Raw genomic sequence first — 25,016 nt, 5'->3', positions numbered from 1 at the left:
GCAGCCTCGTCAGGTTCAGGATCTCTACGATGCAAAAACTGACGAACTGCTTGTAGCGACGCTGATTGGACCTCGACGTCGATCCGAAAGATCTCCTTCATGATGTTGAAAGTGTGATTTTCACACACCGTCTGTGACATTTATGCGCCGAGCACAGCTGCCAGAAGCTCCAGGCACACATTACCTCACCACGTACTACGGCTCGAAAGTACGCCGTCTCACACGCATCCGCAAATATATGCAACTGCACGTCCTGGACCTCTTCCGATCGCGCATTGTCAAATATGCTGCGTGGCAGCTTGAAAGCTCGAACGTCTGCCAGAATGTCCGTCCACCAAACGATGCTTCACCCGAAACAGAAAACGTCCTCAACCGTATCCCATACGATTCATAGCACACGCTCGTACTCGGTACTCTTGTCCGGGTTGAAATGCACCGACGACTCACAACTCCGCTCTCCAAGATTCTTCAGGATCTCGCCTGAATTGGACACCCAGTTCCAAATATGGAAATCTTCGCTGGAGTGGATGTATTTCAACTATTCCGCTCGCTGAACCGCTTCTTCCACTGTGTTCACGCTGTCGTAGTAGTCGTCGACGAAATGCCGCCTGACGATTGCTACCGTAATCCCTGGGTACTGATCCGAAAACTTCTCGACGTTCAAGGCAGATTACTCGTGGGAAGGGAACTAGCATATCCGGACCCTTGAGCGACTCTGAATTCAGGGAGATCCCATTCACCGACGTTGCAGCGTCCCAGACCAGGCGTACCTTGTTCGGTTTCCGTGGATTAACCACAACATTCAGCGGTAGATACCACGCAGCTGCTCGTGGCGTCTACGTGAACTTGGCGTCGGTTGCTTTGTGTGCGTACCCTTTCATCTGGTACTCTTCAATCTGCCGACACACGTTCTCCTTCAGCGCTGGATTGCTTTTCAATTTACGCTCAAGGGCTTTCATCCATCAAACGGCCATTGGCCAGCTGTTGGGAAATCTTCTCTCATCCTGGCGCCACAGCAATCCCGCTTCAAAACGATCGCCTATCCGCTCTATCGTAGTCTCAATTATCTCTCGAGCCCGCTTCTCCTCCGACGAGTATTGAGCGACGAACGCGCTGTTTCGTCCAGCACGTACTGGTGCCGCATCAGGTCATGAAGCTCCTGGTTGCTCACCAGTGCGACGGAGAGCAGATTCAAATACGTCTGCACCGTAGGCTTTCGCTTCTCGGAACCGTAGATCGTCCAGCCCATCTTCGATCGTACAGTGATTGGTTCGTTCGGTTTCCCGACACGTTACTCCGACGGCCCGAATAAATGAAGATTGTCTTCCGAAAGAGCAGTTCAGACATCGTTCGCGTGTTGAACAGCGGAAACTTCTCCCTCGAATCCTTCGCCGGCATCATCATTTCTACACTTCGAGACTCGTTCTTTAACCGGTTAACGTAACGATCAACGGCTCAAGTAACCCTTCTGCCTTCAGCCGTTTTGCGATTACATCATCCACCAGTCACGACGATCTTTTGTCCAGGAATGCAACGGTATCATACTGTCGCTTGCTGACGTAGAGCGTCACTGGCATCATCCGGAAAATCACCGGGCAGTCCGATTTCGCTTTCTGCAGCTACAATGATTCTTCCACCCGTTGTAGCAGAGGATGATGAGCTCCCTTCCCCCGCATCACACACCGAATTTTGGATGGAAAGCGATTTGAATTATGCTTGTTGAAGCAGACTCCATATAGTTTCTGCTTCTTGACTTCTCGTAATCGCTCTGCGATGTTCATTCGCCTGAATTTTTCACAGTTGTGAATAAGATAATCCGTTCACCTGCAAATCGAGCCAGGCCGGCTGCTCATCTCGCTACGATTGACATCGCTTCGCTTTGCCTCGGACTCCTTCTTCCGATGCACGAACTCCTTCTTCCGATTGTTCTCCTTCCCGGGCCACACCCGCTCGTTCATCGACAGTATGGTGAATTCTGCCACTTCAGAGACGTCGGAAACTATGTCGGTCATGAAGTTTATAAACATCATCAGCAGACTGTCCACTCTGCCCCGCTTATATCGGACTCAAACCAGCTTATAGCTTAGCGGCAGATTGTCGATTAACTCCTGGTCGTTCAGTTGTGTGGCTTCCAAATGGACGCACAGATGCTTCACCATGATACCAAATATTATGAACGTCTCCAGTCGATCAGCTCTCGGCGCTGGAGCGTTCCTCGCTGAATCCACACGCCGCTGTGGTGTGTCCGAAGCTGCTAATGAATATGAGCATGAGCATGATTGACCGCCCGCAGATGCTACTCCGTTATTGTAAGAACAGCTGTACTTACACAGGGAACCAACAGACGCTACTCGGGATCAGTAGCATGCTCAATGTGTAAGTATTGGTGCTCTCATTATTATAAAAAACAATAACGGCGTCGGCTGCGTCTGAATGCAGGTCAATTCGGGATGGGAGGGAAATGCTGACGTGTTATTTGCTTTATGGAAGCCGAAGAGTTCTCTGCAATTCCACAAGTAGACACTGGGAGTTTGGATATGGTGCAGGAATTCGTTTTGGTAAACGATAAATATATAATTTAAAATGAATGCGCCTAACCGGATTCGCGATATTACTCGATAAACGCATTGAACGCCGAACAAGTGTTCGTCACTCGCCCCCTTAGGAGCAAGCGACAAGATCAAACGATTAAGGCTCCCCCAAATCTATGCGACTTTTTACGGCGACAGCGACAAACAATCGTCGCGATTTCGTTGTTGTGTCGCTGCAAGCACTCTTCTGACACGACGCGAATCGCTGCGTAATCGCGTCGCTGTGGCTTAGACGTGTTCATCAAACAGTGCAGCGAAACATAAGCGAAATCGCGGCGATTGTTTGTCGCTGTCACCGTAAAAAGTCGCTTAGATCTGGGAGAGCCTTTAAACACTACTGACGCGTTCCGCGACCCACGACACTATTCCACCGTGGTACGCGAGCGGTGCGCAACACGATTGATCCTGCCTCCATCGCCCGCCATCTTCTACGCTTGATTCCGACTCGGTGTCGACCATTTCCCACACTTTCTTCATCAGCTTCGTCTTCTCAACTTTCTTCGATCCTATATCCGTTCGCCAGGGATCAACTGTCTCCTGCTCGTCCAACTATTTGAAAACTTTCTGCTTTGGATTGTCTGCCGTAGCTCCACCAACAGCGCCATCTTGGTCCTTCAACGCGTTGACCCTACTAATGCTGCTAGCAAACTGCTTCCGGGTTACACCCCGCTTCTTCAGAATATCCCTCTCCGCAGTAAACTGACCAATTACATCTCTTTCTCGTGCTGCAACTGCTGCTCCTCCATTTCGCATCTCCCTTTCTTACTTCAGCTGCTCTTCCTTCCACGCCTTCTTCCAAGCGAGCAACTTCTTCCGCGCCACCATCTGCTTCGCGAAGGCCTTCTCCTTGGCTAGTTGTTACTCTTCCAACTGTTTCTAGCCTGGATCAACGTCGGAACCAACTCCTAGATCGGACCCTCCATTGCTTTTCTTGCCGGACTTCTTGCTCCTCTGCTTGCCGGTCACAGCTGCTGAACACTACTTGGGACACACTGCGGGCAAAGCAAATCCCTTGGTCAACACCAGCTCACGAAAAACGGGACCAGTATTTACACATTGGACACATTGGACCCCGCCAGCGTTCTCAGACATTGACTCCGACATCGAGCAGAACAAACATAGCTCGCTCTTGGAAAGTGAGGAAGCCATCCCGAAGAATCCGATTTATAATTTTTGATTTTGTTCAGATTAAGTCCGCAGCACAAACGATTCTTGTAAATCAGCCCGTTTTGTTTAAAGCAGATCGAACTGTAATTAAAGTTTCGTTTCAATGCGTGCAAAGTTAGCGTGTATATTACACTTAAAAAATCCCACTTACTATTTTAGTTTATTTCCTTCTCTTGACTTTCCTCTACAAGCTTGATAAGTGCTTTGACACATTCCACGCACATCTACGCCAAGATATAAAAAATTCAAACCCTGAAATATTTCCAAAGCTTTGCAGAACATGAAAGACAATATGTTGAATTGTATAAACAACAAAAATTTGATTGAAAATACAGTAAAAATCATACCGAAAAAGCTAAATAAAGTTTATATAATTTATTGGTGAAAAAATGAGACATTTAACAACATTTTTATAAAAAGCTTTGTACAGTGAAACCTCCATGAGTCGATATTGAAGGGACCATCGACTCATGGAAATATCGAGTCATGGAACAGCAATTCTTTGGAAAGCTGCTTCTAGGGACCATCATAGTAACCATGAAATTATTTTTTGGTCTGGTTCCATGAGTCGATATCGAGTCATGGAACATCGACTCATGGAGGTATCACTGTATCATACTTTATCAAGTGTTATATGACTGTCTTATCCGTTAACTAGAAGGGTATTAAATGACATTGTTATGTGCGAGTTTATTTTTTTCAAACAAATTACAAAGCGCAACAAAAATGATATATTTGCGTGTCTCAAGGATCAATTATGTGTCTCTAGTAGATTTGGGGTTGCTGAATCTAATGCCGTTCTCAGAAATGTTCCAGCACGTCAGGATTTTTAGCTACAGGTCGCCAAAGTTGTTTAAAACACTGGTTTTATTGATGTTTACATGAAATTTAAAGTATGATTTATCCAAATTTTTCGTGATCTAATCCATCAAGCATGCAAAATAGGCCTTTAACTTTCATTTAAGATATAATTTGATTTCGATTAAATCTACTTTTTAACATACAAACAGTCTTAATACAAAACTCTTCGTTTCTTTTATATGGCAAAATACAATAGTTTTATAAAACATAAAAAAATTACTTTTGAGATTTAAAAATATTATGAACTTTGTTGATAAGTATTGTTATACTCATGAAGTATGAGTTCTGAGGCAAATTAAGCAAATAAATTACCTTACAAGCTGGCATGCAAGTTGGCTGAAATAGTCAAATTTAGTATTTTCAACATCCAATATCTCAAAATCTAGACGTGCTATGATATTTCTGAAAAAGACAATGTTTTCAGCAACCCTTAATCAAGTAAATAGCGGTATTTTGGTACGTGTTCCGCAGTGTTATTGGTTCTCTGAAAAAGTATTTTTTCAAATAGTCACATTATTATGGTGTCGCGTTACGAAAATTGCCTTATTTTTGACATTGTAAAATAAATACTTCTTATAGAACTCTTATAATTTGGATTCTCTTTCTACTCATCAAAATACGTGTTTTCATAAAAAATATATTTAAAATTGGACCATTCTTCGAAAAGTTATGATGTCGCGTTACGTTAATTTTAACCGTAAATTTTCAAGATGAAACTACAAATTTCAAAATGCTCGTTCTCAGCAATGCTACAACCGATTTTCGAAATTTTTGGCCTTGAGTAGAAGAGAATAGTTATACTAGCTTTCAGCGTTGGCGCCACCCCGCTGAAACCCTCCCCGTTTTTGTGAGATGTGAGTATGTCTGTTTTTCTTGTTTTTCACTAAAATCTTATCATGTAGCTCTGATTTTTTAATGAACTTGTTGGCTAGTGACCCAAATCTTATCAGACAGATGCCGTTTAGGAATAGTCTCTTACATGTTGGGGAATACTTGGCTCCGATGGTAAACAACGTGGTTCTCCAGCGAATACTCCGGAATATCCGTAAAAATGGTCAATTCATGAAAATAATAATATAGCTGGGGTTTTTTTTCTTCAAACTCATCAGCATTCCTTATTCTAGAGCGTAGTAGATTTTTTGAATTGTCCATCGACCTAGATGGTCACAATAACGGCCTCTGGAAGATCCGGAACATCCGTAAAAATGGTCATTTCGTGACAATCATCACTGCGGTTTTTTTTCCAAACATATCAGTACATCGGATGTTTTCATCATCTTCAAAAAAGATCAAAAGGACGGTTAAAAAATTTAACCCAAAAAGAGTGCAACTACCCCACTGTACAGCAGTTCTACAGATTTTTCGTCCCATAATAAGGAAGCTGTTATGGTCTTCTACAAATTTCTGGAACAATATTCTGAAAATAATTAATAGAATCTTTTTAATAATTTTAACCATTTATCAGATCCATTAAGTCCCCTGTGTTATTGAATTTCGGCTAGTCTGCTTGTTGACTTTGCCGAAAGCATGCTTTTCAAAGTACATCGTTGAAATGTTTACATCCAATAATTCTACCATGTGTCAAAATTCAAGATTATTCGCACCACCATCCAAAGGCACTGTACCGGAAGCATTATTAAAAAGTCACAGAAGCATCTAAATATTGTATTTAGTCAAATTTATATGGTGACCCCAACCGCCATCTTTTCTTTTACTAAGCACGACATCCTCAAAAGGTTTTTTTTTTGCGTCACGCGACACCATTTGCAGAACCCTATTGGAAGATAAACGTAACGCGGCGCTCACAAAATGAAATCAATGAGATTCTGCAATTATTCAATATTTTCTTCCAGTTTAAAGTCACACTCTGGTTCTAATCAATACATAAAAGAATTGCCTAGAACAAACTAGAACCCGGATTGAATAAATTATAGCAGAGCAGATGTTTGGAAAAGTGCGTTTCAGCGATGGTATCGCGTTACGAAATGCAACTGCTTTTAGTTACCATATACATTGTTAAGTTTCGAAATGAATACCACAACATCAAGTACATTTAATATGCAAAATATAAAACCTGTTTAATCACATGGTCACAAGGCATATTTCCGAGAACAGGCCTAATTTGAAAGTCGCTTCCTCGTGGTGTCGTGTTACGCTGGAATGTGTCCTTTGCACAATCTTCTGATGGATTTTCAAATGAATTAAAAAAAGTTTGGTATCTAGTCCTAAATTCCTAAACTAACAACTTCTCCGGCAGTATTTCCAAATCGCACAAATTAAGTGTCCGTTCTTAGTATACGTATGCTTTCTCTCACAAATTAATTACATCATATACTGATTTTTACTGTTTTTTTTTTACCGGTCCGTTAAATGTTTCGTTGTCTGCGAATTGTCTCTCGTGCCGTCTCGTTACCGCCTGAGTGTCGAAACTTTCATAAGATTTTGAAATCTCGACTCCCACCTTACCACAATTGTTTGGCCTGGATAAAGAACGTATTTTGTTTTGCTGTCCTGTTTCCATCATGTCTTATTTTCTTACTTGTATGTTTGGCTTCTGATCTGTACCAAACTCGCCCACAATTGAGGTGTCACTTACTTTTACTAATTAACAAATTGCTAATCCAGTTACGCGCACTTTTCTCTAGACTGTTACTACCTCCCGCTTTTGTTTTATTTTTTATTTTTTTTATCATTACCGATGACAGTTTCTACCACAACTGTTATCGCACCTCTTGCTGCTAACTGTCACTTATGTCTAACCAGGCGGCAGAGCTCCCAGAACAACGACGGTTGAATCTTACATTGGACAGAATTTGAACTTCACTGAAATTTTACAATTCTCATTCCTTAAACATAAACAGATCTCAAGCAACTTAAAGCACAAACAGATCTTTGTTCAAAAGTTTGAAAATAATTTTCAGACTCAATTAGATGGTCACCCTACACTGGCTGCTTGGCGGTTTTGTACTTTCACCGTCGTCGTCCGTTGGTGGAGCCTGCAAGTGATGCTTGTAACAGCGTCGTCGTCCTGCTGGGCTGCTGGGATAAGTGGAAATGGCAACAAGACAAGTGCCACTGACGGATTCTGCAAACTTTACTGGTCAGTCAGTGGAATTATCCCATACCGCCGGCACCGGTGGTGGGGCCATGACACGGCTGCCAGGACGGAGACAATTCAAGAGTTTTATTTGCCACAACGAATGAGCCCAAGGTACTCGACCATGTGGTGTTACGCGGTGATGTGTAAGTGTTTTTCCAGCTAGAAAATGGTCAGGATGGCTGGAGTGGTGCATGAGATGGAAGAGTTGGTAGAGCCAGTCTTGATACAAACCATATTGATAAAAAAATATTGTAACATTCATTAAATGTAAAACGATTTAAACTTTATTTGAAAGTTAGTTCAATCAATAATTCATTGATTTGATCCACTACATACAACATACGTCCTAAATGGATTTTTGGTGACTGTTATGTATCCAAGACTGTTATGTATCCAAATTTATTAATAGATTCAAATTCTTTGTCTTTCAATTGCAGTGCCAACGAAAATGCATCCTGGAAAGTATATCTCCATCCACCGGCGATTCACTGCACCGTCTAACGCTGGTTCTGCTGCAGATGATCCGCAACGAGTCCCTCGTCACGGCAGATGTCGCCTGGGTAAATGCAGCCGACAGCCGCTCCAGTGCCAATCATTCCCACCAACAACATCAGCAGCAGCAACAGCAATGTCTGGTCACGTGGGAAGTCTCCGGTGGGGGACTGATGGGCAACCTGCTGACTGAATCTTCCACCGTGCAGCTATCGCTTTGGCCAGAAACCAACTATCGGGTGCAGGTCACCTGTCGGAGCAAGGTAAGACCACTTCTTCGAGAATGAAATTAGTTTTATCGTCTTTTTTGATGCTATCGTCGCACTAAGGGGAATTTGGTGAAACTAGCTGGCCATAACTTATTTTCTTGAGTTTATTTAAATTTTGAAATAGTAATAGGCATATGACACATATACAGTTGGGCAAATTTCAAAGCGATGATCCTGGACCGGTGGGATTCGAACCCACGACCCTCAGCTTAGTCTTGCTGAATAACTGCGCGTTTACCGCTACTGCTATTTGGGCCATACATCAAGAATGCAAAAATGGTCTCAAAATACTTTTGGTCAGCTAGATTGCCCAGATACCCCTTAGTGACGTCGGCTGGGTTGCCAAGCACGACCGCACTATTTTAGAAAGAAAGAGAGAGAGGAGCGAGAGCGAAGCTCGTCTTAATTATGGTAATTTTATTGCATCTATACAAAATGCGGTCCTTCCTGCTGGTTTCGCACTTCACAAATTCCGACGACAAAACAAGTCTTTAAGTTTTTATTGCGCCATCACGGCTGGGTCTTGATTTATGCTATCGGAGAACTGAGGATTTAATTACCGACTCATAATTATACCGGCCGCTCTTGAAATAGCCACAATTTTGGCAAATTAACGTTTTATTGTTTTCTTCTATTATTTATATTTCAGCACACTAACACCATGATCCGTTCGGCACCGATAGTGTTGAATACGTCCACTGCCACCTCCGTCGGTCAAGGTCAGTCGAAGAATCCAGTTGCCGATGAAAGCGAAGCACAAATCGGCCTTGAAGAATTAGTTCCTGCCTCCAACCCGAAGACATCCAATGGCCAAAACGATATTATTGTAACGTGCCGCAACGATAGCTCAGATCATCCCAATGGCCTGCGAGAAGTTCTACTACTAGGGGTGTACGTCACCCTGCTGGTGTTCCTGATGATACTGCTGACGTTGATTAGCTTTATCCAGCCGAAGCCAAAACCAGTGTCGTTGGATAAGGAGGTTTCCTCACCGTCTTCGGCGTCGTCGACGTCGTCGGACACGTGCTCGATAGCGTCCGATAAGCAAGTGCTCGTTGCGAATGATGTGATGGCTGCGGAAATGGCTTCGGTAGCAGGAACGGAAATTTTGCACGTTTAAGGGTCATTTGACTGTACTTGGGGAGGGACTTTTAGATTAAGGAGTGCTCAAAGTCAATAGGGGTTAAATTAGCTTTTATAATGATATTTGCGAAGAATAATTAGTAATGAGTAATGTAAGGAAACGCTTTTGGTATTCAGACCATGGAACTACAGAAATAGAATGACAGTTACAAGCAAGATGGACACGAAATCAGTTCTCACATTATGTTCTTCAATTGCCATAAATGAAAACATAGATCAAAAGATTGGTAAACAATGCGACACTTAAAAATTATATTTTCTGTTACAGAACCGGTGGATCTGAAACAGGATCTGCTGGTGGCTGGTTTTCTTCTTCATGCCTCGGTTCTGGTTAGACAAATCAGAATGACCACGGTTGGGAACAACTTCGAGTAAACTGGGACCTGCTTCGACGTCCCGGTTGGGACTCTACAGATGTTCACTGCCACTTGGTGTTGCTGCGGTAGACCTTGGTGGTAAAGCATGTCACATTTTCGGAAATCACGAGGAGTTGCGCCTTGAGTAAATTGTGAGCAGCTGCTTCGAGTCGTCGTCATTCTTCCACGTGCAGATATGCTTCACTCAGGTCGATGACGTTTTGAGATTGGTGAAGATGTCACCAGGAACCGGTAGCGGGTAGTGGTTGGGCTCCAGAGCAGCATTCAGTCCGGTTGAGTAGTCAGCTCAGATTCGTACTTTTCCTCCTGACTTTTTCACAACGACGATCGGAGACGCCCACTGCGAGAAGTCCACTGGCGTGATGATTCCCAGCGATTGAAGTCTGTCCAACTGGGCGCTTCGGCTTGAAAACAGGTTTGGCATCGGGCTTAAGATAGAGTCAGGCCTTCGTCTTCTTTCAGTGTGCGAGGCGTTGCTTGAAGACTTCGGAATACGCAGCTTTTTATCGTTTGGATTTGATTGACTTGACCAGCAGCAACGTGGACCTGGTTGCAGATTGCAAATAGCGGGGTGTCCCACACGAGCTTGAACAGTTCGATCCAGTCCAGACCGAACAGGTTGATGCATTTGTTGGTCACGTTGCTCCGTGCTTGATTGGGTATCGGAGCTCACTAAGTAGATGAGGAGCGTCACCCGACGCAGTCCGGACAGTCCGTGTTGTGAGAGTCAGCTTTGGCGAGTCCAGGTTCTTCTTCCACTGCTTCTCCGAAACGATGATGATGTCGGTCGTGGTGTCCAACGAGTATACCCCATTAGGCATAAAGACGTTAGGCATAAGGACGTTAGGCATAAGTATGCTAGGCATAATGGGCGTTAGGCATAATGGATGTTAGGCATAAAATACGTTAGACATAATGGACGTTTGGCATAAAATAACTTGCGTGTGTGCCATTCAAAACTCTTGTCATTTCGAAAATTATTTGGGTCCATTTCCAAATTCCATGACGTTGATGGGGGTGGGTGGTTGTTCTTAAGATGTAACAGCTCATAAATGCACAATCCATACAAAAAGCGTTATGAGGGGGTGGGTTAATTGGTTGGTTATAAATTACTATTTTCGGTGTTATGAAATTTGACAATGAATCCATTATCGCAAGATATGGAATAAGATTGTTGTCATGGTCATTGTTATCATTCTGAAGTCTAGCTCAATCCATTATTGTAAGTATGCATTCATGTTTGCGATGTGCAAGTGTTATTTATTTCAAGAAATGTTCATTTTGGATGAGCATTAGTGATGTCGGCAACGAACGATTTTACTTCCTCTTCACTTTGCTCAGGTTCAAAAGGGGTTGCGTAGAAAGCCTCAACATCGTTCGAGTGTTGGACTCTGCTTGCAACTTTTAGAGTAATATTTGGTCTAGTTGCGCCCTCTGTACGTGTAGGAGAAACCGATGCATCCAGAATATTTGTGCTCTGACGGTTTGAACAATGAGGTAAAGCTGCAGGTGTGGAAACATCAGTGCGAGAGCCATTTGAAAAATTGACAGGTATTGTGGAAGGATTTTTCAGTATTTGAACACGTTTATTGTTTCCTACTACAAACTTTTCCGGCGGCTGCGCAATCGAGCAGTTAACAGCATCCAATACTTCGAAAAAGGAAGTTTCGTTACAAGATCTCGAACGGTTTATCGGATCATCAGACGAATCATCTAGAGTCAGTTATTCGATGCGCTTAGCAAACGATGAGGAATCAGCTGGCATCGATACTTGGCTGTCGTAGAGAGTTTTGTTTATTTTACGGAGATTTTCTCCATAATTTCCAAGCCGGGTGTCCATCGAATCTGTTCTTATCAACAGTTCTCGTAATGCTTTCATGATGGTTCTTTCGCGGTCGTATACGGCCGGCTCAAAATTTAAGCAGCATGAGTTACAAAACCAAAACAGCCCCAATTTTGCAATCAAGGAAGCATATTGTGTTTTGGTCAAGCCAACACTGGTGAAATGGAATATCGTGCTGCATGTTCCATTGCATAAAAGTGCTCTTCCCGAGTCCAAAGTCATAGAACACACTTAACATGTATCCATGATATAACGACGAAAGCAATACTGTTCCGAAGCACCGCTGTGGTACGGTTAGCTATAATCGATGTTAAGCGCCTACAAGTATGCAGCCGTAAATAACCTTTCCAATTTTGCTAATAGATGGCGCTTCAAAAATCCGAAAGCGTGAAGGGGTATTTTTATTCAATAACACGAAAGAGCATGTTCTTGCAACTACTTTGGCAATTTTTCCAGCTCAAATAACGGCTATAACATATTTAAATTGTAATTTTTAAAATGAACCTTGACACTTTTGATCATGTTTGACGTTCACTTCGCCGCCAGAAATACCACAAGGCTTTTAGTTTTAACACTGGGGTTGTTCCTATCTGACATTTCGGAATGGACACGGAAAATAAAATACACCCAAAATTTGAGTTTGAACCAAAGGGTGTGACAAAATCTCAAAAATCATAAAAAATGTATTTTTGGACTTAAACCAACAACAATCATTTAAAAATTGAGTAAACATGTGTTTTTGGACTAAACTTAAGCGTTTGGTACCAACATTGGGACAGGGCTTTAGGACCCTATTGTCCAAATCGCACAAAAACAAATCACTCAATGACACAACGCACGTACCGTTTTGATTCATATTACGGACACTTAAGGCCTCAGTGAAGTATAACCCAGCTTGGACCATACAAAATAAATCATTCTGTATGATTTTTTAGCGTTATCGAGCGTCGGAAGCCCTTAACTTTCGGATGGTGGGTAAAGAATACGCGTCCGCAACTTGAATAATTTTAAATAAATCAAAACGTGTGGCCTTTTCATGATTCTTATTCCGGACGCTCCCTTACTTTTGCCTCATATTCCGGACGCTTTGATTCGAATTACGGACAGCTCATGATAATCATTAATGGAACAGTCAAATCATCAATTGAAATCGTTCAACCACTTAAGAGACGTCTAAGGTAGTTGGGTATTATAAATTTGCAATGATATTTATGGAATAAACCTAATAAAACGAGCCTTGAAAATGACAACTTTTGGACGGCGAAAATTAAAACATTTCGTGTGAAATGTTTCCCATACAAACGAGAGTGTCCGGAATTTGAAGCTGTCCGTAATATGAATCAAAACGGTAGTCTGATTTGCACAAATTGTAATTATCAGTGATTCACAAGCTCATTAGGAATAGTTCGAGTCGACAATAGGAATTTTTCAGATCAAAAACACTGACAGAACGATCGAAAACTCGCGAGCACGAAAAACGACTTCAACGATAGAACAAGTATCTTCTACTTAATACTTGAAGACAACAATCTAGAGTTAAGTCAAAAATTCATACCTTTTTGATTCATATTACGGACACTTAAGGCGAAAATTGAAACATTTCGTGTGAAATGTTTCCCATGCAAACGAGAGTGTCCGGAATATGAAGCTGTCCGTAATATGAATCAAAACGGTATTATGATCTTCGACAATAATATTCTGGTAGTGTGACGCCAAGAAGAGCGTTACATTCCAACTCCGAGTCTGCTCATCAATTTATGTAGTGACAACAGTTCCTTTGCCTCTTTTGCCAACAATTTTCGATGATTTTCAAACAATGTCGAACAGCCATATATTTAAGCATTGCTGAAAGCACTTCTTCTTCTTTCTGGCGTTACGTCCCCACTGGGACAAAGCCTGCTTCTCAGCTTAGTGTTCTTATGAGCATTTCCACAGTTATTAACTGAGAGATTACTATGCCAATGACCATTTTTGCATGTGTATATCGTGTGGCAGGTACGAAGATACTCTATGCCCTGGGAAGTCGAGAAAATTTCCAACCCGAAAAGATCCTCGACCGGTGGGATTCGAACCCACGACCCTCAGCTTGGTCATGCTGAATAGCTGTGCGTTTACCGCAACGGCTATCTGGGCCCCAATAATTGCTGAAAGCACCTTGAACACATATAAAATTAGTCGAGTTTGAAAAGTAAAATTTGATTTCAAAGTCAATTTATCAGTCAAGTGCAAATTTAACATAGCATAGTTTTCAGCACTTAGCATTGCGTGCATTTTTTTATGGAAACACTTACATCTACAATTCCAATAACTATTTGAATAGCAAGAATCCACAAAACAGCATATTATTGGAAGAAGGTGATTTTTAAACAGCCTTCTCTTTTAGTTATTAAATTGACCGTAGATTTATAAAGAATAGCCCATAATTCAAAGAAGGGAAAATGTATGATGGAAGTATTAAGAGTAATAATGACATTAATTACTGTCTCGAAAGAACAGTTTAATTATAGAAGAAAAAAATCCTGATTAACACATTAACAGCACTAACTCCAGTAATTTTAGCAACAGTATAAAGAACACCCTTCAATTTAAAGAAGGGATAATCTCTGATGAAAAAAATACCAATAATATGTGTATGACCAAATTCAAAAGATGAGCAGCAGTTACAGTGTCGTTCTTATTCTTGGCATTACGCCCCAACCCACGTTCTTAGTTAAGTGTTCTAGGAGCACTTCCACAGTTAGGGGTCATGTACAAATTATGTAATGCTAAAAGGGGAGGAGGGGGTCAAGCCAAGAGTGACAAGCCTTACAAAATTTTCGAAGGACTCATACAAAAAACGTGACAAAAAGGTGAGGGGATCGAAAAAGTCGAAATTTAACGTGACATAATTTGTGTACCACCCCTTATTAACCAAAAGTTTGCTTTGGCAAAGTAGTAATATTTCATTCTTATTTGTGCACGATACATGAGCACATTTATTCATGGCCAAGGATCATGGATTGACTTGGAATTGAACTAAAATACCTTCAGCATGGCTTTACTCTATGGTAACAGAAGTTACCACATGCTAATCATTTAATCAAGTGTTGTCTTAGAAATTGACCTCAAAGGATTCACAACTATGGGACGACTGCAAGGCAATCGCATTTCAAAGGACACACTTTTGATCATTGAAGCCCTCTACAATTACCAAAAAAGTCAGCTCACTTTTCACACCAACAGTTTTAATTTTCATTTTGGAAATTATGCCTATCGTCCATTATGCCTAATAACCATTATACCAAACATCCATTATGCCAAACATCCATTATGCCTATCGTATTTATGCCTATCGAACTTATGCCTAACGTATTTGTACCTAACTTCGTGCACCCGTGTCCAACTGATAGGTGATATGGGACCCGTTGATATCCACTGTTGGGAACTTCCTTCTTGTAGAGCAGCTGTCCTGATTGAAGGAGGGAATGCCGTTTTTTGCAGACGTTGGCACTCCATGATGAGTGATTCCAGCGTGCATTCATCTGCCACATCGGCCTCCAACTTGGAAAGTAGTCTCGTTCGGATGTCTGCGACCTTCGACGCACAGGTGAAAATCAGGCTTTTGAATTGATCCGCCGTGATATTACTGAGATCGAAGTCTCAGCATCAATTGGCCGTCCCGTCGAACGTTAAAAATCGTCTGCGTCGTTCTTCATGATGTGAAATCACTGGTACTGGTACGCTTGCTGACCAAGGAGATTGGGTGGCTGAATAGCTCTTTCAGCTTCATCACCATCTCATCGAACGAGTAGTCACGAGGGAGCTTTCAGAGCACGCAGTGGACGTACTTGTCGTGCACAGTCACGGTCCGCACTTTTGCCGCATCGTACAACACCGCTCCGTCCTTGAAGAAAAGGTCTTCGTACTTCCGGTACCACCGATCGAAACGAGCCCGTTGTCTGGATCGTAGACGAATTCCCAGATGTTGGATGCCAGAGATTCGATGATGAACTTCGGGCTGCCCGCGGACCGATTGGGAACGTTTTCTTGATTGCCGAAACGTTCCGTCATCTCCATCAGCTGGGCGTTTTGCTCCGCCATCGCTTCATTCTGCATGCTGCAGACTAAAAATGCAGTCTGGCCTGTAGTGTGTTGGCACGGTTTGGGAATAACGAGAAGCGTGCTCAACCACTTAGCAAACACTCCCTACTGTTCTTATGCCTCGATCTCCCTCGGAACAACATCAAGCAACTACAAAATGCACATGCACTTCGTCAATCTCAACCTCTAGCTGTACTTCTAATTCGTTGGTGGAGCTTAATGTCGTCAAAAATACTGCTCCCTAGGACATTTCTACAGTGCCTCTGCGACAACTCGTTTTACACAATTTGCAGTTGTATCTCAACGGAGATTTGAACAGTTTCGTATGTGACGACAAATCCTAACGATAGGGAAGCTTCTGACTCACCCAACTAGGTCCCGACGGTGGACTTAGCATACTCCTAAGCAGGCCTGGCATATGCAGAGTTTCTGTGGTTCCGGAGGAGAAAAACTTCCGGTTCACAGGTTCCACTACGACCATTTAGTGGTTCTGTTTCAAGGTCCACTCAACTTGTCCCTGGCGGTGGACCTAACCTACTCTGGCTCGATATTAATCTGCCAAATGCGTCCTGAAATTCCGGTTGGAAGATAAATTCTGATTTGCAGGTGACTAGCCTACACCGATCACGTCAGATGGTCTTCTTCATCCTCTCTCTACAACATACGCCAGAAAAGTGGAGCAAAGAATTGCCGTCGATCGCTAATCAATCGATGGAGATCCCTCTACGCTAGATTACAACGGAACGCATTCGAGAGCGTGGATCGTGCGCTGCGTCACAAATTGCGTACCACGACTCCGGACCTGCTCCAACGGTAAGAGTCCATTTAATCACGGGTGGTCAGAGCGCAATACGCAAGGCCGTGCGGAGGTACGCTGGCCCTTATCCGAAGGATTTCCCGGACCGCAATACTCCAGTCGTAACGAATCGCTTTTTGGGTCTTCTCTATGCGTCTCGTTCCGCTGCTCTGCTCAGCAGATGCACTGTAAGGCAGATATTATTTGCACCATTTTGTTGGTTGGTATTCTAAACATCAGGATCACTCATCTTTCCGTGTACAACTTCATCTACGCTGAAGTACTAACCGAAAGCTGCCGCCAATTTGTTTCGTACTATGTTGAACCTCGGGCAGTCGAGGACAACATGTTCTGACGTTTCTTGAAGCTCTCTACACTCGGGACAAAATGGTGACAACGCGTAGCCGATACAGATACTGCTTGAAGAAGCCGTGACCTGACAGAAACATTGTCACCCAGGCCGATTGATTTGGGATTAGCCTGAGGTCCACTTCCTTTTCTCCGAGGCATCCTACTCTAGCTGCAACTTAGTCAGCGAAGCATACTTCCTCGCCTGCTTGGTTTCTCTCCACTGGTACCAGTCGATGTTTTCGGTCAGGGTCATCCCAGCTATTACACATGCCAACTCCGACGATATAGTCCTGTACACGCTCACCATCCGCATGGTAATGAGTAGAAACGCGTTGTTTAACAGACAACCAGAAAAGGACTTCTAGGACCACTTAGTACCGTTTTGTCTCAAATTCCGAACAGACTCATATTCCGAACACTCCGTTTTTGTATGGCGATTCGGTTGAAATGTTTCGCTGAAATATGTCATCAAATAACCAGGAAATGACAGTCGATTGCAATTCAGTTTTAACGTCTTTAAATGTATTTTATACCTCGGGAGTATTGATGATTCTTTAGTTCAAGACTAGTAAAACTAGCTTAAATAAATTTATTTGCGAAATTATTCATTTGAATACGCTTTATTCGTGCTGTTCGGAATTTGAATCAAGGTGTTCGGAATATGAGACAGAATGAACGCAGTGTTCGGCATTTGAATTAAAATGTTGTTCCATACTTTTACGTTAAAACAATACTAAACAAGTTCAAATAAACATTTTTATCAGCACACTACACAGCTAACAGTTAGGCTTTCCGAAGAAATTAAACTTTTATAAATATCAGTTAATTTATTCCTGCCAGATGCATTTGAAGTCACTGCTGGCCTTAAGTGTTCGGAATATGAGTCAAAACGGTATCAGCATATTTTTTGTGAGTACATTGATTGCCTTCGCCGCCTTCTCGCATCCATAATCGATGTTACTGTTTAAGTTCAACCGATCGTCTAGCATTACCCCCCAGTATTTCAGCGTTCGCTGAGATCAGACTTATCCGAGGCTTTGCAGTTCCACGACTGATGGCCATAATGCATATATTTGAAGTTTTTCTCCGTCTGTTTTGCCAGCTACCTTCACCGCCCTACCTTGATTTTACCAAGCTCTGTCAGGTTTTTGACTGTCTCGGCTGGTAATCGGATAGTCGCTTTTTGCGTACTCCCGTGCGCTTTTCACAGCTTCATTGACTGCGGAGCTTCTTCCAAGTTGCAATGCGACAACAATGCCCACCTCGTCTTCTTGTGTGATCTTGTCCAGTTCTCTGCATACAACCACAGCGACTTTGCAACGAGCTCTTGAAGTCTTGATCAACGGATCTTGAGCGCGCCAGGGTCTTACCACCACCAGCTCTTTCATTTTCGGGTCTCCTTTCACTCTCCTGAGCTGCGCAGCACTCATTCTAACGTTCTAAACTGTAGGTCGACTTGAATGGCGCTCGCCGACTTTGCTGTGAATATTTCACGCAGAAAGCCTCTGGATCCAGTTCGCACACTAGACTTGCTGTTTTAGCCCGTGTGCCTTTCTCAGTAGTATTGACTATGGAACTTCTTCCTACTTGCAATCTTGATCAAGGGACCTTGAGGGAGCATGTTTCTTGTCATCATCATATTTTTCAGTGTTGGGTCCTCTTTAACTCTTCTGAGCATCGCCACGAATATTGTCGTGTCGCTTTCCACGACCAAACGGGCAATTATTCAGCTTAATATAGCCTCTTATCTCTGACCATCATTGTCCATTATTCTTCGTTTTCCTTCTTATTTCCTGCCTCTCATTCAATGCTGTCTTCTTCTCTTTCTGGATCTATTCACTAACATTCTTCAGCTCGCTGACGCATTCCAAACTATTCGTCAACCTGCTTTTAAGCATCTCCCTGTTCTCCTGGTATATCCCTTCCGTTTCAGACCGGGTGTTTGAATGGTTCTTAGGTGCCATATGTAAAGATGCTCTTACAGGGATCAGAACCTTCTGCACTAATCCTCAATTCCTTCTGACCAATTTCTGTAGCTGTTACTGCGGACTTCGAAGCTGTCCGGTCATAAGTTGGCCATTGTCTCTGGTTCTGATGAGCTCATAGAGTTCGTTTGCTCTATTCTTCACTTCCAACAGATCTGACTCCCCTACTTCACTAAGAAAGCCTGTATTCTTCTGGTTTCTTAGCCGCTCACTAGATTTGCGGTTTCAGTGGTGGTGCTAGCTGCGGCAGTCAGTGGTTTCCAGCTGGATTCACAATCTAAATCTATATTTTGCTCAACTCGAATGGGCCCCCTTCGGGCGGCCATCTCCAAATAGTCGCCTCTCGTAATCCCATAGCTTTTTCTGCAAGCAACCTCTTCATAACCTTTTTCACAGTTCCTAGGCCGAATGCCGGTAGGGTGAATGCTTTTAGACTGAATGCCGTTAGGCCGAAAAGGTTGCTAGGTCGAAAGGGTCATTAGGCCGAAAGTGGCCCATAGTTCTAACGGCCTGCTCCCCTTATTAGCTGTTTCTAGTTAGTATCAGCCCCTTCCGTGTCGACGTATCTAACCCGTATTTTGTGAACTGTCCGTGATCATGCATAGAATTGCCAGACGCTTCGAAAGCCGGACACTGGCGTTTTTCACGGTGTTTTCTGACCAAATCCCGTTCTTTTCCACCCAAGATCCATAATTATGATGTCTTCTACATTCTCCAAGCATAAAAGTTGTTGAAAAAATAATTTTTGGATCATTCAAGGCCTGGTACAGTCTAATAGACTCTCCTCGCGCTACTGGAGTAAGGCAACTCAATTATCTGCTAATAGAGGCGCTAAACATGATATTCCCGGGTGTATTGATGGGTTTGTTCAATGAAGTTCTCATCAGTGAATCGAACTAAGACTGTGTTTTTGAAGAAAAGACAAAGGGTATGATAAAATTGTTAGCAAAGGCACTAAATCTTATTTTGGAATGAAATATTATGAGATGTACCTAAAATGTTCCGCTTTCATTTGTAATGGATGAAGTTTACTACAAAACCTTGAGAAATATTCAAAGCTGCGATAAAACTATTATAACACACAAGTGACAAGGAAGGTACGTATAAGAAACTGGTTAAGAATTTAATGAGCGACGAAGAACAATCCTAGTTTTTGAACCACAATTGTTTTTAAAATATAAAGTGAGAACTGTGAAACAGTGTAAAAGTACAGTCACGGACAAACAGACCTAACACTTACGGTCTCGAACTTTTGCAACGAAGAATTTGTTCCTATTTGACGTTGAAACACTATTGCCATCTATATTAGCACTGAACTAATCTCGTAATTCCGATGGTTATCAAGTAAAAGCGTTACGTCTGTTCGTCATAGATAAGATCAATAATTAAAACACCAAATCCTTGTGAATTCTAAAATTTAGATTTTTAATAATCAAATGTAAATAACCGAAATAGAATCCATTGATTCCTTCCTTTTACTCAATTGTAGTAATTCATTAGATGTTTAAATCGATTAGGTAAGTTCATCAAACTTCAATGCAAAACTGGTGTGCAAAATATGTAAATTAGGATGATTTGAAACATAAATATATAAGAAAAAAACTTTGTTTTTAGTTATTCTCGCAGTGTTGCTAGCAAGTTTGCTTACACGATTAAAAGTACAAAATTTGTAAACTACTTAAACTCGTCAGAAGGAAATCGAATCTAAAATGCTTGTTCAGCTCAATTTATTACAAAAAAAACTACTCATTAAATTACTCGAAACAGTTCTCCACAATGAGAGAAAGTGTAAACACTGATAACTGTCCGAATAGGCCAAAAGCAAGGCTCGCTTGATTTTCTGCGTCTTCTTCGCCGCAATCGTCAATTAGAATAAAATCACCAAATTATGATAATATTATGCGTCCTATGCAACGATGAAGACCAACGAAAGATTCATATGAGAGCGATATGAAGGGAAAAACGAAAAAAATTATTAACAGAAACGAAACGGAAGAGTTGGGAGAGACGGTACGGTGGTTAAACTGTTTGTCTTGATTTTTTGGAAAAGGAGTATTTATTCCAAAGGTCAGTTGATCTGTCACAAGAAGAAATAAGCTTAATTTGTTTTAAGATTATGGTAACAACGTCTACTCACAGGCAACAGGACTATTGAAATTCATATATTTTGCCTCATCATAAATGTAACGAATGTTTAATCGTTAAGATTCCGTTGAAGGTGGAACGGACAAAATGTCGAAAGACAAAAGGTGAAATAGACGAAACGACAAAAAGATTACTAATGTTTTCCCTTCTGTTTAACTCTTCAGACTTTCGCTCTTTCAACTTTGGTCTTTCAAATTTCTGTCAATTGACCTTCTGTCTTTGAACCTTCTGTCTTTCTACTTTCTGTTTTTCTCACTTCTGTCTTTCGACCTACTTTAGACATTTCGTTTATCGAACTTTTGTCTTCCGACATTCTATCTTCCGACCTTCTGTCTTCAGACTTTCTGTTTTCTGACATTCTGTCTTCCGACCTTCTGGCCTCCAAGCTTCTGTCTTTCGACCTGCTGTCTTCCGACCTTCTCACTTCCTACCTTCTGTCTTCCAATATTCTGTGTTCCGAACTTTTGTCTTCCGACTTCCTGTCCTTCTACTTTCTATCTTTTAACCTTCTGTCTTTCAACTTTCTGCCTCTCGAATTCCTGTCTTTCGACCTTCTGCCCTTCGATTTTCTGTCTTTCAACCTTTTGTCTTTCAGCTTTCTGCCTTCCGACCTTGTGTTTTCCGACCTTCTGTCTTCCAGCCTTCTGTCTTCTGACCTTCTGTCTTTCAACTTTCTGTCTTTCGATCTTCTGTCTTCCGACCTTCTGTGCTTCGATTTTCTTTCATTCAACCTTCTGTCTTTCGACCTTTTATCTTTGAACCTTCTATCCTTTCGACGTTGTTTCTTGATTTTTAGTCATAGATTCCTCAGGATTGAGCTTTGATTAAAAAGTAAGTTCATCTAAACCATTTTAAGTTTCTAAAATTGAGATATTGAACCCAAAAATGGTATAAATGGGAAATTTTCAAGATTTCCATTTCAATCCCATGACAAATTCAACTCACAGAATACTACCCAGCTCATGGGTTCCACTTGATTGCTGGACAACAACCGGATAACAACCGAAAGCAGAACGAAATAAAAACAACAAGGAAATTCGAAACATAACCTGCGTACAAAAAAAAACAGAACTCTGAAATCAGTACTCGCCCGAGCCTCTCAACCAACTCAAGTCCATGGTGCAGCGGGGCGAACCCCCTCGACAGACAAGCACAACGATCAAATCAGATAATAATTGAATAAAATTGTAATAAATTATGTAAATTATCGAATCTTGATTAGTTCTGTCGTCCTCAGCCGTTCGTCCGTCTTGCACTTCTGTCCCGAGAGGAGGCTCCGGTTCGATTTATTCGGTGGCCTTTCCCGAAGCACACGGCACCCGAGCACCCTCTTAATCGTCGATCCCGACTAGCAGATCGTATCAAATTAGTATCATAAACAAATTTCTAGATTATCATAATAATTGAATAAAAAAATCCGACTATTTAAAATAACTTCCCATGACAGAAGTTGAACTCAGATCTGCGACAAGTTTGTCACGGTCTCTACCAATAAGACTATCAACGCACATGAGAGAGGGACTGTTACATTTCTTTAAGAATGTCTGAGACATGCGTCTTTACCTCTTCCCCTCAGCATGTTTGGCCAGCACTTTAGACGATCGTGCGCTGGGTCGGGTTGACTTTTTCCCGATGCCGGACCAATGTCAGGCTAACATCGAATCAAGATCAGGTCAGTTATTGAAATGTATTTTGGTCGATATTGAATCTTTACCGTAACTAAATAACACATCAAATTATAATTCTGACAGTATCAGCTAGTCGGGATGCTTTTGTTTCGAGAGACCTCATTTGGAAAACCTATTGGCTGTCGTGGCGGTTGTCCAGACCAGACAAACGACGACGACGACGAGACAAGAAGTGGTTTGCGGTGACCTTGAAGGCAAGCAAGCCCGCCAAGGAGCGCTTCGTGTACTTCACCCTTCCTCCTCCAGACTCCGGAGTCCGGTCCGTCCAGTCGATCGACTTCATAAATCAGACGAAATTTGACAACCGTTCCGGGAGTTGTTTTTATAATCGGTTTGCGGATTGTCTTTAGGAGTTCTTTCCTTTGCGAATTGCGGTGTAACTAAATTAGTTCTGGGAAGACTTATTAATTCGTAAGTTTTATGGGAATAATTATGGAACGAGTGAGCCTTTTTCGGGAAGTTGGGAAAAAAATCGGATCGTTTGATGACATGGTTCGTTTTGTGAGAGTTCAATATGCTATTCATCTCCCAGCCAACAAATATGTTCACATAAGTGAGACTGCCAGCGAATAAAGTGAACACTTATTCGGTAAAAACAGATTGTATAAAATACACACATTCCCCTATTCGCACAAATCTGGAGGCCATATACGTACATTTCAAATAATTTATCATGGTCAATACAACTCCAGACAATTTGATTTGGCGTTCACAATAATTACATGTATGGTTGTGTATTGCAGTTTATATGACTTAATTTTTACAAACAAATAAAATAAAAGAAAATAAAATGTCACGAGACAAGCCTCGAACCTCTGACCTTCAGATCACTAGTCAGATACACTACCACTGTGCCACACAGTCTTTGTAGAATGTTTGGATGAACCGAGCTTAATAGTCATTTTGCAAATCAGCCAGTGCAACACTGAAGGTTTCATGTTTTATCGAATTAACGTTTGCAGTTGAAACGAAGTGCAGCAATTTATTAAAGACATCGTAAGAAAATACTTATGAAACGTGACGACATTGTGTTTCTGTTGAACAGTTATGTTCTTTTAACAGGTAAGACAATTTGTTCATGAATTCCACTCTTTCTGTTTATGCTGCGTTCGACGATGTGCCCTGTATGATTTCATTTCTACATAAGATGATCTCATATGTAATCTCACATTGATGATTATAATAGAGTCATACCAAGTGAAAAATAAATCGTAATGGAATGACAGTTTGAAGTTACATATTTGGTCAGAACGAATTGGAATTCTATAAGATGCAAATTCATGTCAGATGAAATCGATGACTTCATTAACGATTTCAATCAATTAGGTTTTGCATCATATCCAATTCCAACGAAAATTGTACATTTATACAATTTGAAATGAACATCCTTATATGATCTCTGGTTTGCTGGGCTGTCTTTTCTTCAACGTAAACATGCTGTGCAAACAGTATAGATTTCTCCAGAATTCTTTATAGGATTTCCTCGGAAGTACTTTTAGGATTTCTCCAGAATTTCATCTAGGAATTCCTCAGAATTTGTCCTGGGGTTTTCTCAGAAATCTTCCTTGGATTTTCCTTGAGATTCCTTGTGGGATTTCCCCACAAATCTTTCCTCGGTTTCTAAAAAAATTCTTCTGAGATTTCCCCTGGAAACTTTGTGGGATTTCCCCAGAAAACTTTATCCTAATCCTTCTGGGATTTTTCCAGAAATCTTTCTGGAATTTCCCCAGCAATCATTCTGGGATTTCCGTAGAAATCCTTGAAGGATTTCAACAGAAATCCTTTTGGGATTTCCTCAGAAATCCTTTTGGGATTTCCTCAGAAATCCCTCTGGGATTTGCACAGAAATCCTTCTGTGATTTCCACAGAAATTCTTCTGGGATTTCCACAGAAATCTTTGTTGGATTTCCCCAAAAATACTTCTTTATTCTTTATTTAAACTTTATTCTAATCCTTCTAGAATTTCCTAAAAAATTCTTTAGGAATTTCTTCAAAAATCCTTCTAAGATTTCCCAGGAAATCCTTCTGTGATTTCCCTGTAAATCCTTCTGGGAATTCCTTGGAAATCCTTCTGGGATTTCCCCGGAAATCTTTCTGGGATCACCTCGGAAATCCAACTAGCATTTTC

General features: G+C 41.7%; 1 protein-coding gene across 1 annotated transcript in view; it reads left to right on the top strand.

Annotated features, from left to right (window-relative positions):
• The window catches only part of LOC5576578 (transmembrane protein fend), a 301,586-nt gene extending 291,384 nt beyond the window's left edge, over positions 1 to 10,202 (top strand). Inside the window, exons 3-4 of the mRNA XM_021841777.1 lie at positions 8,157 to 8,474; positions 9,130 to 10,202. Coding sequence (XP_021697469.1) covers positions 8,157 to 8,474; positions 9,130 to 9,600 — 789 coding nt within the window. The 3' untranslated portion in view covers positions 9,601 to 10,202. The remainder of the gene's footprint in view (positions 1 to 8,156; positions 8,475 to 9,129) is intronic.
• Positions 10,203 to 25,016: the final 14,814 nt, after the last annotated feature.

This window comes from Aedes aegypti, chromosome 1, assembly GCF_002204515.2.
Source record: "Aedes aegypti strain LVP_AGWG chromosome 1, AaegL5.0 Primary Assembly, whole genome shotgun sequence".
Taxonomy (NCBI): Eukaryota; Metazoa; Arthropoda; class Insecta; order Diptera; family Culicidae; genus Aedes; species Aedes aegypti.
This window is presented reverse-complemented; position numbering and strand designations above follow the sequence as displayed.